A 16,267-nucleotide genomic window follows, 5' to 3' on the forward strand; every position below is an offset into this window, starting at 1 on the left:
GAGCCTTGTGCTGGCCAGGGGAGCATTCTGTCACTGAAATAACTCAGTATCTGTCTAGCTTTTTTAAATTGTTAATTAACTAATTTTGAGATAGGGTTTTTCTGTATAGCTTTCAGCTCTCCTGGAACTCACTCTGTAGACCAGGCTGCCCTCAAACTCAGAGGTCCACCTGCCTCTGCCTCCCAAGTACTAGGATTAAAAGTGTGTGTGGCCATGCATGGCTGTATCTCTTTTTAAAAGCATGGGTTTGAGGGGTATACCTTAGATTCCTATACTTGTAAGGCAAGCCCTTACCAACTAAACTGTTTCCCCAGCTCTCATTTAGTGTGTTTGTTCGTTTGTTTTGTTTTTGAGGCAGGGTCTCTCTGAGTAACAGAGTCCTGGTTGTCCTAGAACTCTGTAGACCAGGCTTGTCTCAGACTCAGATATCTGCCTGCCTCTGCCTCCCAAGCGCTGGGATTAAAGGCGTGTGCCACCACCACCCAGCTTTTAGTGTTTTTTGTTTGTTTTTGCTTTTTGGTGTGTGTTATGTATGTGTGGGTGTGGGCATACATGTCACACTACACAAAAGTAGTGGGCAGAGGACAACTTGCTGGAGCCGTTCTCTCTTTGTACCTTACTCAGATAGGGCTTTTCTTGTTTCTCCTGTTACGTGGTGTAGCCTGGGTTTCTAGACAGAGGAACTCTGGGATTCCAGATGTGGCTACCTCATGTGGCTTTTTCAGAACTTCTAAGGATCAAACTCAGGTTGTCAGGCTTTGGGACTGTGCTTCTTCCGTCTGCTAAGTTTTCTCCCTGGTCTTGTTTACTGTTTTTGATAGTAATGGGCTATTGAGAGTATGAACTGACCTCTGTACTGTGTTTTTCTGCAGGGCACACCTACAGAGCAAACAATCACGTCACTGTTATGTCGCTCGAGTTACTAAATATACCCAGATAGCATTAGGCAGCCTGTTGTACTGCATGCTGAGCGCCTCCCCTCTGCTCGAGCTGTGGATCCCATTGGTCAGAGGACACCCACCAACTTACATATCAATCTGGGGATCACAATAGGCCTGCTCAATGTTTTCCATGTCCTGGAAGTCCATCCACGTGGCACACAAGAACACCTGCCACCGGTAGGGCAGATGGAAGTGGCTCTTGTTGCACCTGCCTATGGCGACAGAGAAGGGTTGTTAACAGCCCAGTTTCTAACCAATTCAACTTCAGTGTTCAAGTGCACTGCTGACTTCCTGTCAGCCTACCCCACCTGCCAGGCGTTTCCCCTCACTCTGGCCCCTGCCAGGGTCGTGTGTCCTTTACTCTGGTCCCCATGGAAGCCCCTCAGAAAATAATATCTAGGCTGGAGAAATGGCTCCGCTGGCTGCTTTTCCAGAGGGCCTGGGTTCGATTCCCAGCTGTGTGGCAGCTCACAACCATCTGTAACTCTAATTCCAGGGGATCAGAAGCCCTCTTCGGGCCTAGAAGACCAGCTGTCTTCTCTAGAATAGACAGCTCCGTGTCTTTCTCTGAAGCCTTGGCCTAAGAGAGCTCTCTTCCAGAATGAATCCTAGTAAGTTCTCTCTAGGATTTCATTGCGATGTTGAGTTCCTCAAGCCGGTATCAGATGCCCAGTTTGGAACAGATGCCATGTCTTTGCTTATTTTAGACAATCTTCCTGTTTATGAGTACTCTGATGCCCACTTTAATTACAGGCACTGAAGAAAAACTGAGTCATTGGCAAGCTTATGCTCCCAGTACAAGTGGAAAAAGATACTAGAATGGACACTTGCTGAGTAAGGTATGATTATAATCCCAGCCCACAGAAGTACAGAAGATGGTTTTCCAAATTACCAACGTTATGCTTAAATCACTTAAACTGCTTTACTTATTTAATTAATTAATTCATTTTGGTTTTTTTCAAGACAGGGTTTCTCTGTGTAGCCTTGGCTGTTTTGGACTAGCTTTGTAAACCAGGATGGCCTTAAAACTCACAGAGATCCATTTGCCTCTGTCTTCCCAAGTGCTGGGATTAAAGGCATACACCACCACCGCCCAGCTACTTATTTTATTTTAAATTTTTCATATATTTACATCATCTCTTCTCCTTCCAGGCTCTCCTGTACCTCAGCTTCTGGACCACTTTGAATTCATGGCCTTTTAAAAACTATTATTGTCATAGATATGAATAAATATATAAATATAATTGCTGGCCTTGTTAATGATTTAAAACTTTTCATGTGTACATGTACGCATGCATGAGTTCATGTGCACCAGGTGCCTGGAGGGGCCCATGAACGCTAGAAGGCACTGGATTCCCTAGAACTGGAGTCACAGCTGGTTCTAAGCAGCCGTGTGGGTGCTAACAACCTAATCCAGGTCCTGTGTAAGAGCGGTGCTCCGCTGGAGTCTGGGGCTGGGGCTCTCCCCAACACGGTCTGGTAAAATCCCAGTTCTTCCTCTCTCTACCTCCAACCCTGTCCATTCGGAAAGCCTCTAAGGCCCAGTTCTGCATTCCAGATGGCTGTCACAACCCCCCCTCACCTGAAGAGGCCAGCCACAGTCTCTCCAGCCCCTTAAATTACTGTAAAAATGTTTACAAGCACATGGCTACTTTAAAATAAAAAGGCACCACATTGGAAATCAGCCACAAAATGGTACTACTTGAGATTTATATGGTTAAAAACGCATAAATGGTCAGGTGTGGTAGCAGAGGCAGGAAGATCTCTGAGGTTGAGGTCAGCATGGTCTACAAAGGAGGAGGAGGAGGAGGAGGAGGAAGAAGAAGGCTGTTCTGGAGGACAGTCATTTTCTTCAGTGGTGTAGATACTGATAAGCTACCCATGCCTCTGTAAATAACCCCACACTCGTGCTTATGCAAGCAGTCCTGACTGAACTCAGTGGGTCATTACAAAAAAGAAAGAAAGAAAGAAAGAAAGAAAGAAAGAAAGAAGGAAGGAAGGAAGGAAGGAAGGAAGGAAGGAAGGAAGGAAGGAAGGAAGGAAGGAAAGAAAGAAAGAAAGAAAGAAAGAAAGAAAGAAAGAAAGAAAGAAAGAAAGACAGACAGACATGAACATACAGGGAGAACTTGTTGGAAAATGGAGGTTCAGTGAGAGAGAGGAATGAGAGGAGGCAGTAGGTATGTTTTTGAAAATAAAATTCATCATATATATGTATGATACTGTCAAAGATTTCTTTTTTGAGAATGAAGAGAAAAGAGAAGTAAAAGAAGAGGGAGGAGAAAAATAGCTGAGCCACAATGAAAAATGTTTTCTCCAAAAATCATACAGAATTACCCTATAATCCAATTCCTCAAATTACTCAAAAGCAGCAACATGGTTTCAGACATGTACTGAGCATGCCATGCTCCTGGCAGCAGTATTCACAGCGGCTAAAGGCATCTCACAGAAAACGCAACTTACACCGTAGACAGCCCTTATACAGATGGTCCAGACAGATTTCCTTTGGGCCATGATCATCCATCCTAGGAGATACAGGACTTGTGATGTAGCGCAGGGAATCTGCAAAACAAAAGAGGACGCATGTCTGCCAGCTTCACAGCAAGGAAAACGTCGGATAGGGGCCCACATCCACATCCATTGTGGGACTCTCGGGCTGCTCTTGAGAGCCTACACAGCCCCTCTGTAGACTGAAATATAGATACTAGGACCCTAGAGACTTCCGGTATGAAATGATTGCAATTCTCGGGCAGGCAACTCAATGCCATGGGGTTGTGTTTGTCTTGCCTTGAGAGTTCCCTGCCTGACTTACATTCAGCAGAGTCTGAGGTCATCCTTGAAGGCTCACCGGCTGGGCTCCCAGAGGTACCCACGGAGTTCTTGCCAAGGGTCCCTGAGGCTGCAACTCTGTGGCTTGACGAAGGTGGAGGCGACTGAGACAGCTTGCTGGCCTGTACAGGGGCAGTGGTCTCCTCAAACAGGACCTGGCTTCTCAGATTCTGAGCCCCAGCGACTGCTGCTTTTATGCCCAAGCCAGTGGCATCACTTTTAGAGACATTAGGAGTTTCATCCATGATTTGACTGGAGCGATTTGGTGCATTATGGGTAGATGTACTTGCCCACAGTGTGCTTCCTCTGTATTTACCACCTGGGAATGCCATGTCTTGGCTGCTGTTGGTGATTCTGCCGGTGGTCTGGAGATCCTGAGGCTTAGCTGCACTCTTCTGATGGTTGCTAGGTAATGCCTTTTCTCCCAGACCATTGGCTGTGGCCCTGTTACCAAGAATTCCTGAAGTTGTTCCTTCCATAGTCATCCCATCAACATAACTATTAAAAAAAGGGACGTGCTGGATGCCTGCAGCCTCACTCTTGCAGTGTCCAGAAAGCTTGCCCGTTTTCATAGTCACAGCTTCAAGTGTCTGTGCAGCGTCAAAAGGAAAGCCAGCGGAGGCCTGACTTGAGGACGAATCAGAACGATTCCTAGAAAATAAACCATCCGGATCCCCGTTCTCTGAAAACTCCTGGCTTGCTCCCCTTTGACTGGATCCTCGGAGACCAGCAGCCTTAGATGAGACAGAGGAAAGCTGTGCATGGTCATGAGTCCCTAGGTTCTTGAACTTCTGGGTGACATCTGCAGACACATCGTCCAGGGAATCCTTACAGCTGGTGACATCGGGGCTAGGTGGACCAGATCCCATTGGCGAGACAGTTGGGAGTAATTCTAGGCTGTTCTTAAAGAACCGGTCTCTGCTTTTGCTTCTATCTCTGTGTGCCCCGCGTCTGCGATATGGATGGGAAGCTGGAAAGAGAAACCAAAGAGAAAATTCAAGCTCAGGTCCAGCTCCCACCTCCATGTCCTCTTTGCTTGTCCAGCCTTGTCAGCTGAGTTCTATCATGTGAGTTTCCTGACTGGTGGCTACAAATCTTAGGATGGAGCTGAAACCCTGGCAGAGTCCAGGGCTAAGAGAGTCTGTGGCTAAGAGAGGAGGACCCAAATCTTCCCCTGCTCTCCTGGAACTCAGTGAGTCCCTGAGCCCTCAAGACCCCAAGATGGGCTGTCTCCAGACTAGTCCTAAGTTAATTTTCATTACTAAAGTGAATGACAGACAGACTGGAGCAAAATTAGAGAAAAATTTCTACAACTCACAGAGATCTCACTCATTATACTATGGAAACTTGAGTAAGTATTTCTAACCCTGAAACCAAACAGTAAAGTGATCACAGACTCAAGCTATGATTTCATCTCAGCTACAAACCTTCTAAAGTTCTTCCTCCAGCCCCTCTAGTGCCCAAACTTATTACCAAAAGTCAAAATTGAAGGCGGACACAGTGGCTCTTGCCTCTAATTCCAGTATGCTGAGGCAGGAATCCAGCCTTGGCTACACAGGAAGTTCTAGGCTAGCCTACCCTACATTATACAAAAAACTAAAGTCAAAGTGATGAAGTGAAGTGATGACTCATACTTGTTGGGAAGCGGAGAAGAGAGGAGTGTCCCAGTGCATGGAGTATGGGTGCTAGTGTACATATGTGATGTCTGTGGTGGAAAGGCATTTGAAAGTGGGGTTGGGGTTGGGTGGTGTCTGTATGCTTATGAAAACATGTGTGTACTGTCCTGGTAGAGGAAAGGGGCCCACAGTACGTAGTAAGAGCAAACCTCCTCCTGTCACCATGGCTAACTCCCTAGCTTAACTAGAAGTGACAATAAATACACATCTTTCCCACACACTGTGAACCCACAATGGGACACACCAATCCCCCTCTGCAGACACTCCGTGTCCAAAGTATGGCATGGAAGATAGAGTGCATGTGCTGTGCTCAGCTCAGAAAGCGTGGCTTTGGATTTAATCTTCACAGTGGTGTTTGGTCTTCTAAGCTGTTTAACACTTCTCAGCACCATTTCCTTACCCTTAAGTGGGGTTAATAAACAATAAATCTGCCACTGTTACAGTTTCCTGTGAAGGATAATGATGAAGGATTCTGGGCCAAAGTTTCCTGTAAACTATAAACCACCCTAAGTACAAGGCGATGTACTTCTTCGTTGCGTCACTGGAGCACGCTAGAGTCTGGTATTGCATTCGCTTCCTAAACTTCCCCTCTTCCATATCCACTTTATAAAGACAACTAGAGCCAGTGAGGTGGCTACCACTAAGCCTTCTTTCTTATAGAATCCAGGACCACAAGCCCAGGGGTGGAACCACCCACAATGAGCTGGGCCCTCCCATATCAATCAATATTTAAGAAAATGCCTCCCACCAAGCCTGAGAAAGCTGGGTTTAACCCGAGGGAAGAGAGTCCTGTAAGCTGTCCTTTGACTTCCACACCTGTGGCTACACACACAAACACATAGTACAGTCCCGCCCTGGCTAATCTCATGTCACTCTGACACAAGCTGGGGTTTTCTGAGAGGACGGAACCTCAACATGCCTCTGTAAGACCCAGCTGTAGGGCGTTGTCTTAATTAAGGATTGATGTGGGAGGGCCCAGCTCACTGTGGTTCCGCTCAGGGGCTGGTGGTCCTGGGTTCTGTAAGAGAGCACTCGGAACTGTAACACCTGTAGTCCCAGCACTAGGAAGGTAGAGGCAGGTAGATCTCTGTCAGTTCAAGGCCAGCCTGAAGAACAAGTTCTACAAGAACAAGTTCTAGGACAGCCAGGCTAAACAGAAAAAACAACGGGAGGGAGGGAGGGAGGGAGGGAGGGAGGGAGGGAGGGAAGGAAGGAAGGGAGGAAGGAAGGAAGGAAGGAAGGAAGGAAAAAAAAAAAGCAGGCTGAGCAAGCCAGTAAGCAGCACTTCTCCCTGTCATCAGCTCCTGCTTCCAGGTTCCTGCCCTGTGAGTTCCTGTCCTGACCTCCTTTGATGACGGACAGTGCTGTGTGCACGTGAAAGCCAAATAAACCCTCTCCTCCCCAGGTTGCTTTGGTCATGGTGTTTCATCACAGCAATAGAACCCTAACTAAGTCAGTAATATAACTGAAATTAAATTAAAAGACAAAAGTTTCCATACAAGTAGCACAGTATGTTATATGAAAATGCTTAAGAAATGGTACCATTTCTTATCCCTTGGGACAGTTGTGTCATAAAAACGACACTGACAAGCCCTGGAAAGAGCGCAGGAATTTGAACTATGTGTTGCAGGAGGAAATAGAAAATGGAGAGCTGTTATGGAAAACAGCGTGGCAGCTCTTCAAAAACACTCAACACATTTAGAAAGTGACCAGAAACTGGGCTTCCTATTACACTCCTGAAAGAACAGGAAGCAGAGTCTCAAGGAAATAGTTGAGTACCCACACTCACAGTGGCATTATTCCACAGCAGCTGCACCTAGAAACACACCAACTGTCCATCAGGAAACGACTGAGTGAACACAGTGAAGCAAATGTATGGGATGTATATACACAGGCAGTGTGGGATACTATGCAATCTCAAAAAGAAAGGGGCTGGGGAGGTGGACAGTTTAAGGGTGTTTTTGCTGCTATTACAAAGCCGCACTGGGCTGTTCACAGCTGCCTCTAACTCAGGCTCCGGAGAGCTGGTGCCTCTGGCTTCTGCAGGCACCTGCATTCAAACACACATGCACAGCCCAATTCCCACACACATACAGCCAATTTTTAAGATAAGAAAATAAATCTAAAAATACATATTTTTGTTATATATGAGAACAGTTTTGGATAATGTGTTGCTAGACTTCTGTAAAATATCACAATGCATCTACCCACACATCAGATATTTTAACCACAGAATATGCATGTGAGCTGAGCATGATGGTACACTCAGGAGACAGGGGCAAGCTGATCTCTGTGAGTTCAAGGCCAGCCTGGTCTATACAGTGAGGCCCTGTTCAGCTACTACCACACAATGCAACTCTGTCTCAAAATAAGTAAATACACAAACAAACAAACAAACAAATAAATGCGTGTGTGGGCGGTAAGATGGCTCTGTTACCAACCTGAGTTTATTCCCCAGGACCTCTAAGAAGGAAGAACTGGCTCCTGAAAATTGCCTCTGACTTCCACATGAGATAAGTTAATATAATTAGAAGTTGAATACATTTGTAAACGTTTGTATATAAACAAGGAGAAAGACAAATAAACAACTGGAACACAGTTAATAACTTCTGAATCTCAAAAATGTTTGTTTGATCAATTTTTTAAAAGATTTAAAAAAATAAACATTTTGTTAAACAGTTTTTGTGTTTTTGTTTTTGTTTTTGTTTTGTTTTGTTTTGTTTTTGAGACACGGTCTCTGTATGTAGACCAGGCTGCCCTCTGCCTTCAAAGTGCTGGAATTAATGGATGCATGTCCTGTTGTGACCCTCAAACAAATAATAAACTGTGTGTGTGTGTGTGTGTGTGTGTGTGTGTGTGTGTGTGTGTGTGTGTTGGGACAGGCTTTCTGTCCAGACAGTCTTGGCTGTCCTGGTCTCACTCTGTAGAACAGGCTGGCCTCAAACTCTGAGCCGAGTTGGGATTAAAGGTGGCTATAACAAACTTTTTCAAGTCAGGGAACATGGCTACTTATAACATACATACAAATCATTATTTTGATTGTATTAAAGTGCTGTGTGGTGAAGCTGAGATTTTAAAGGTAGATTCCCCCTCACCCCCTCCCTTTTTGTTGTTGTTTTTTTTGTCTCTCTGTCTAATAGCCCTGGCCGTCCTGGAACTCACTCTGTAGAGCAGAGCCTCAACCCCAAGGAGATGCGCCTGCCTGTGCCTCCTGAGTGCTAGGATTAAAGGTGTACTTTCAGTCTCTCTGAGCATTCACAGTTAAAAAGGAAAAAGGCAGACCTCTCATGCCGGAGGGGTTCCTCCTCATGTGCTTGTTATTGCAGATGTCCTGGATGTTCTGGACCACGTCGGGACTCAGCCCGTGCTCCCTCATGATGACCAGCACCTTTCTGTCCATCAGGTTGTGAGACCTGAGGCAGTTGACATAGCTGCAGTTGCCCCGGGTGAAGTGTTCACAGACATGGAGCCTCTCGCATGGCTGTGGCTGCCCGCAGATCTGTTTCCGGCCCTCTCCTTTGTAACTTTTGCATATCTACAGAAGGGATGAAGAACAGTGAGGCAAGAGCATCTGGTATCTGTCCACGCATGTCAGGGAATGAACAAGCTCCTTTCCCATAAAAAGCAGAGGTGTACCAAGAAAAAACAAGGCACAGCCCACAGTCTTTGATGAGATAAGACTCAACTGGTGATTTATTTGGAGATAGAAGCGCCTGAAGACTAGCTAACTGACGATACAGTTCATGAGGTGGATGCCTGTAACCCAGCGCTCAGGAGGCCGGGGCGGGGAGGATCACAAATTCAATGCCACACCTGGTATTTAAAAGCGAAGAAACCTGAGCCTGGTGACACACGCCTGTAATCCCAGCATTTGGGGAGGCAGAGGCAGAGGCAGGAGGATTTCTGTGAGTTCCAGGCCAGCCTGGTCTACAAAGTGAGTCTAGGGCAGCCGAGGCTACACAGAGAAACCCTATCTTGAAAAACAAACAAACAAACAAAACAAAAACAAAAAAGGAAAGAAAGGTAGGGGAAGAAAGTAGTGATGAATTTGCTAATTCCTGGAAGAATCAAAACTGAAATAGCAAGCTATGCACAGGACTTCATAAAGAAGTCCCAAAGAGGAAGTCTAGTTTGGATCCTAACTTACTCTGCAGTTGAAAGGACATGTGTGTCTTATGTGTGACTTTGGGATTTTTGTCATTTGGTCTCTGATAGCCAGAAAGGTCCTAATCTTTCCAAATGATTTGTATGTGTGGGGTATGGGAGGAAGAAAGGAGGAGGAGGGGAATGGGGAAGAAGAGCGAGATCAGACAGGCAGACAGACAGACAGAAGAGATGGAGACAGGGTCTCACTGTACAGCCCTGGTTGGCCAGGAATTTTCGACACACACAGGCCTCCAACTCTTAAAAGGTTCACCTGCCTCTGCCTCCCACTTTGTTGTTTGTTAGCTGGGATTAGGCACACAAGCACTTCGCTCAGCCTTGTGTTCAGTTTTTTCAGACAATTTATTATGTAGCACAGGCTAGATCTCAAGTCACAATCCTCCTTCCCTGACCTTCCAAGTGTTGGGATTACAGGCATGCACCACTATGTCCAGCTCAGTAAGGAAATTCTTCCATGCTGTCTAAGCCAGCAGGTCTTAACCTGTGAGTCACAGGCCCTTTGGGGGTCGAATAGTAAACATCCCCCATATCAGGATGATTTACAACAGTAGAAAAATTAGTTACAAAGTAGCAATGAAATAATTTATGGGGTGGGGGTAGGAGTCGCCACAAAGTGAGGAACTATATTAAAGGGTTGCAGCATGAGGAAGGTTGAGAACCGATGATTTAAGTAAACACATCTGCACACATAGCTCTACAGAGATGGAGTAAGACAGGGACGCTGAGGCTGAGATGAGGCCACCCGGCTGCAGGCTAGGGAGGCTGGTTCAAAGGCCAATGCCTGAGAAGCAGCTGGGTAACTTCACCATCCTAATAACCTTCCAGTTTCTGTTTCCTTTTCAACAGCAGAAGGTAATTATTTGTCCCATCTGCCTACCTAAAAAATCACTGGAAAGCTCGGTAAGTAACAAGACATAAGACTGAATTGTGCAAAATAAGGAGGATGAGGATTTGAGCCATTAGATGATTAGTGATAACTCTGGATTCACAGGCATCTGAAAGATGAGAATGTTTGGTTTAATAGGCTGTACAAACTGGGTCTGTCTGGCTCCCTGGGATGAGCTTGCATGCAGAGACAGAGGCGGACCCTAGGAACAGCGATGGAGCCACATCAGTAGGCCCCCAAACGGGATGCCAGTGCATAGAAATGCTACAGAATCTGATTCTAGACCACAGCTCCAAGTGTGGCATCTGGACCATAAGCAGCACCTGGACACATACTAGAAATGCAAATCCAGAAGCTGGGCTGTAGCTCAGTTGGTAGAGTACTTGCCTATTATACTTGAAGCCCTGGGTTCAAGTCCCAGTAGTATGTTCAACAAGCATAGCAGTGCATGTCTATAATATGAGCCCTCAAGAGCTAGAGAGAGCAGGTTTGTCTGAAGCCAGCCTAGGCTACATAGGGTGATCTTGTCTCGAATAAAACAAAACAAAGAGTGGGTGAGGTGGTACACAATTTTAATCCCAGCACTAGGGAGGTAGAGACAGGTGGATCTCTGTGAGTTCAAGCTACGTAGAGACCCCATCTCAAAAAAAAAAAAAATTACATATCCAAGAGAAGAGGGTTATGTGGTACACTGATTATAATCCTAGCACCTAGCAGTAAGCCAGGAGAATCAGGAGTTCAAGACTAGCCTAGGCTAGATACCTGTTTGAGTTATAGAACATTTGAGCTACAAAGAGGGCAACTTGGGGGAATCAGTTTTGTCCTTCTATCAAGCAGGTAACAGGGACTGAACCCAGACCATCAGGCTTGGAGACAAGTTCCCTTACCCACTGAACCATCTCACTGTCCCCAACAATTATTATTTTTTAAGACAGGGGAATATGTCTTGTCCACTGCTTTATTCAGTATTTGACAAAATAACTGATGCATCTGGGCCTTTCTAAATCTTCACAAAACAAACCACAGGACAGGTGCAACAATGCCCATAAGGGTTTGAAGCTTTGTCCAAGGTCACACAGGCAGGTAGAGGAAGAGTCAGGATTTTGAGCGATGCAAAAGGGCCTGAGAATGTCCCACTCTAGGGCATTGAGGGGATAGAAAGGGAGAGAGGAGGGAGAAAGAGAAAAATGGAGCCGAGTACTCTAGGCACCCACAGAATGCTTGGAGCTATAAAAAGGGAGATTACACCCTCTCTCCGTCAACATACTCTTACACAATGTACTACATTCAGGGCTCCTGGAGCTCAGTGGATGCTTAAAAAAAAATCACCCGTGTGCCAAGCTTTTAAATCCCTCCAAGTAGCTGAATCCCCCAGAAATCTCTATCAGCTATCTTGTCTTATCTAACAGAAAAGTCTGACCTCCAACCTTCCCTGCAGCTTCTCATCTCTTTTACTGCCTCTTCTGTTTCTCTGCCTCCCTTTCGGTGTGAGGCTGGTACTGGCTTTGTACCGGTACCAGGGATTCTCCAATCCAGAGGTTTTCTCAGACATGGTGCTTTGAGCAGCATCAACTGATCGTCCACTCTCTAGGCAGAGGAGACTTCACCATCTACCATCCTCTCCACCTTTCCACTAGTAAAAGAAGTCAGCCATTCAGCCAGGAACTACATTTCTCAGCCTCCCTTTCAACAAATATGACCATGTGACAGGCACTCTCAGTGAGCTGTGAGCAAATGTGCTACACACTACGTCCAGTTTCCTAAAATGTAAACTGCTTGCCTTCAACTTCCCACCGACAATCCCACTGACTTCAAGGTGGGGGGAATCGAGAAATCCTCACACTAAGGTAGAAGCCACATTCTAAAGCCAGCAGAGCTAACTTCCTAGCCGAGTCCCTGGAAGACAGGGTAGGACCCTCTGCCCGACCACACGGCATAGCTGCCCGTAAGGGCCCGGAGGCAGCACACTTCTTTAACAGCTCACAGTAAGCATTTTTTTTTTTAAAGATTTATTTATTACTTATGCAATGTGTGTTAGCATGTACACCTGCACGCCAGAAGAGGGAACCAGATTTCATGTTTAGATGGTTGTGAGCCACCATGTGGTTGCTGGGAATTGAACTCAGGACCTTTGGGAAGAGCAATCAGTGCTCTTATCCTCTGAGCCATTTCTCCAGCACCCCACAGTAAGCATTTTAAGCTCTTCTGGCCAGTTAGTCTCTGCTGCAACTCAACTGACCCCTGAAGGGAGAAAGCAGCAACGGAAGCGCTGTAAACACATCAGCACAGCTGTGGGCCACTAGACTTTTATTTCTAAACTGCTGGCAGCCCAGGTTTGGCCTCTGGGCTGTAACCTGACGAGGCTATGGGGAGTAAAAAGACTTAAAGTGTATGTTCTTAATCACTGAATGTAGGGTAAGATTCTCTTGGACACAACCTGTACCTGCATCTTTCCAGCTACAATTCAAAGCCTTCCCTGATGTAAAGCATCAACTGGTCCAATTACAACTATGTCTTCAACTCACCCTTGTTCACAGTGGAATCCCTGGCAGCCTAGTGGAGGAAGCATGTGAACCCAAATTCCTTCTCTTATTTGTTGAGACAGGGTCTCACCAGGTAGCCTTGGCTGGCCTGAACTTGCTAGCTAGACAGGGCTGGCCTCAAACTCACATAGATCTGCCTGCCTCCGCCTCCCACGAGTGCTGGGATTAGAGTGTGCCACCACACCTGGCTTGCCCACGATACTCTTGCCTGGTGTTTAAAGTGGGGTTGCCAGGGTTGTTACAAAGAGAAACCTGTTCTTAAAAAAATCAAAAACCAAAAAAGAAAAAAGAAGAAAGTGAGAATGAGGACCTACCTCGGGCATGAAGAAAGGGTCGTTCTGAACCAGGAGAACCGCCAGCTCCTCTTGGTTAAGCCCAGAGAGCTCATGGTTCTTTAGGACCTGGAAGTTCTGTTCCGAGAGAACTTCGTGAGAGTATTTGCAGAGGTACCTGGAAGGAAGGAGGAACCGTCAATGTCTGCATTTCATAGAAGGTGTACGAAAAAAGGCAGCCATATACACATGACACGGATGTAGAAGGAGGAGTAGGGGAGGGGAAGAAGGCATCTTGAGCTCTAAGCTAAGGGGGAGTAAAAAAGGATGCAGAAGGTGGAACTATTGGGGAGAAGAAATGGAATACCAAGAGGATGCCGGGGAGCTGGGAAGGGCACTGGGAGAGGGGAACACATAAGACCTAAGTGGGGTGGCATGGATGTTGGGGTGGCATGGATGTACGAAAACGCCATGATGAAATCCATTACTTCGTACACTAGCCTAAAAGACTGAACTTCAAGAGTCGATTTCAGTGGTGGAGCACCTGCTCAGCATGTGTGAGGTAGATTAAAAAGAAACAGTCCATTAAACTTTCACTCAGCAAAGATCAATGCTGTATCCTTTGGTAATTAACACTGGTTGTTAATCAACCCTACAGAAAGAACCCAGTTTTAAAAGGAAAACTGCCCCAGCCAAGACAGCACAAAGGGTGAAGGGTTTGCCAACAAACCTGAGCACCTCAGTTTGACTGCACATACACAAATATATACTTTAAACAAACAAAACAAAAAGGAACAAACAAACAACAATAATAAAAAAATTCACTACATAGCATCAGCGGCCTGGAACTTGCTGAGACGGTTGAGGCTGGTCTCAAACTCAAAGTGATGTGCATGCCTCTGCCTCCCAGTTAAAAAAAAAAAAAAGGTAGGGTGTGTAGCACACACTTTTAAATCCAGCTCTTGAGAGGCATAGAGGGGAGTTTGAAGCCAGCCTGGTCTACATAGCCAAGTTTCAGGACAGCCAGGGCCACAGGGAGAGAGCCTATCTCAAAACAACAACAACAAACCCCACTAATAATAATACTAGTAATAATAGTGATATATTTGCCAAACAGCAGAATCAGGGGGGCTCATACATTCTTCACAAATTACACACCTCTATACAAAGTATCTGACCTTAACAGCTGCAATACTTCTTTTGCCCAAAGCTGTGAAAGAAAAAAACTGGCATAGGAGTGGAGCTACCTGTTCAGAAACCACTACACACTGAAAAACAAAGTTACTAAGGGGCCAGGAGGTGGCCCAATGGTCAACAGCCCGATGCCCTTCCAGAGGATCTGAGTTTGGATCCCAGCATCCACATTCGGGTAGCTCACTCTTAGGACCTCTATTGTGTTTTGATCTGTTTTGCTTTGAAGCCAGTAGTCATAATTTAAATGTCTTTTACACCATAAAATACTAACACAGTGATTCACAATAACATTGGCTTAATCCTATTCAAAAAATCTTTAATGTGCTTAACTGCTTTTGTACACACAAGGGTTAGTAGGAGTGTCTCAGTTTCTATAAAACAACACAGTGGGGACCTTAACTGTTGCCTCTGTTAAAGACACTACACATTACCTGGGTCACGACTGCTTTAGAGTATCTGGTCTGGGAGCAGAAAATAGCTGGTCTATCCAGGGATTCTTCCATTTTTTATTTAAAAATTTTTATTTTAAAAAATTTCCCCTTAATGATTGTCTTTCATTTCTAAATATTAAATACTACGTGCTCCGCTACTATTTTTCAGTAGTAAACAGAAATGCAAAATGATTTTATTGAAACTGGTTAGTTTTCACAAACATAAACATCTACGTGTAAAGTCGTTTCTGTGGATTAGAGAGAACGGCTCAGTCAGAAAAGCTCACACCTTACCATCGTGACAACCGGAGTTCAATCCTCAGAACATACATAAACATGCAAAGCACACATCAAACCCTCAGAACAAACAATGAACACTACACCTAGTGGCTCATCTGTATTCCAGCACTGCAGAAGCACACACGGGCAGGTCCCTGGAGCTCACAAGCCAGCAAACTAAGTCAGGTGGTGAGTTCCAAGTCAGTGACAAAACCTGTCTCAAAAAATAAGGTGGCCAATTCCACACAGACAGACAGACAGACAGACAGACAGATACACACACACACACACACACACACACACACACACACACAGAGTCACTTACAGGGATGTTATTGAGCCTCCTGAATTGCATTCAAATGTAACAGAACTTTAAAAAACAAACAAACAAACAAACAAACAAAAACAACCCTGCAGGCCACTAGCTGAGTCCTTAAAGTCTAGCCAGCCCTCCCCAGCACTTTGCTTTTGCTTCAAGGAAAGGTGAAGAGGCTGGTGATGACCTCCATCCTAGCCACTTTCCAGACAGGCCCTTTCCTTACTTTCCCCACTGCTAACCTTGGCTTTCAGGGTGTTTCTGGTGCCCCTTGATAAGGCTGACCTCAGGTCTGCTAACTTCAGGCTTCTGCTCTGTGGTTTCAGATAAGTGCTCCCACCAGCTTCTGCCATTGAGAACCCTCAGCAGCTGGGCAAAAACTCCACCTTAATACAAACCTGAGTCCACCAGAGAGGATCTGAACAGACTGCTATAGCAGAAAAAGCTTCTGAAGGTAATGCCTTCTGCTCTCAGCCCAAAGAAGACACTTTCCCGCCGCCCCCATACCCTGTTACAGCTCTGCCAGATGTGTGGCAGTTTCCTTACCTCTTGAACCCCTTGAGGCACCTCACTCGGCTGTTCCCATGGCCATTGCCGTTAAAGTCCTTGTTACAGATCTGGAAATGACCCAGCTGAAGCACCTGCCCAGGGCCAGCAAGGAGGCTCAGTGGGTAAAGCCACCTGCTGAAATGCTCCCTCAGACAGGCAGGTTCTACCCCCTGCCTCTGACAGATTGGCA

General features: G+C 45.8%; 1 protein-coding gene across 1 annotated transcript in view; it reads right to left on the bottom strand.

Annotated features, from left to right (window-relative positions):
- The window catches only part of Zc3hav1 (zinc finger CCCH-type containing, antiviral 1), a 46,520-nt gene that overhangs the window by 18,057 nt on the left and 12,196 nt on the right, over nucleotides 1–16,267 (bottom strand). Inside the window, exons 2-6 of the mRNA XM_021635114.2 lie at nucleotides 13,351–13,486; nucleotides 8,726–8,978; nucleotides 3,751–4,737; nucleotides 3,402–3,500; nucleotides 1,030–1,153 (exon numbers count right to left, since the gene is read on the bottom strand). Of these exons, the coding sequence (XP_021490789.1) occupies nucleotides 1,030–1,153; nucleotides 3,402–3,500; nucleotides 3,751–4,737; nucleotides 8,726–8,978; nucleotides 13,351–13,486 (1,599 nt within the window). The remainder of the gene's footprint in view (nucleotides 1–1,029; nucleotides 1,154–3,401; nucleotides 3,501–3,750; nucleotides 4,738–8,725; nucleotides 8,979–13,350; nucleotides 13,487–16,267) is intronic.

The sequence above is a fragment of the Meriones unguiculatus genome, chromosome 3 (assembly GCF_030254825.1).
Source record: "Meriones unguiculatus strain TT.TT164.6M chromosome 3, Bangor_MerUng_6.1, whole genome shotgun sequence".
Taxonomy (NCBI): Eukaryota; Metazoa; Chordata; class Mammalia; order Rodentia; family Muridae; genus Meriones; species Meriones unguiculatus.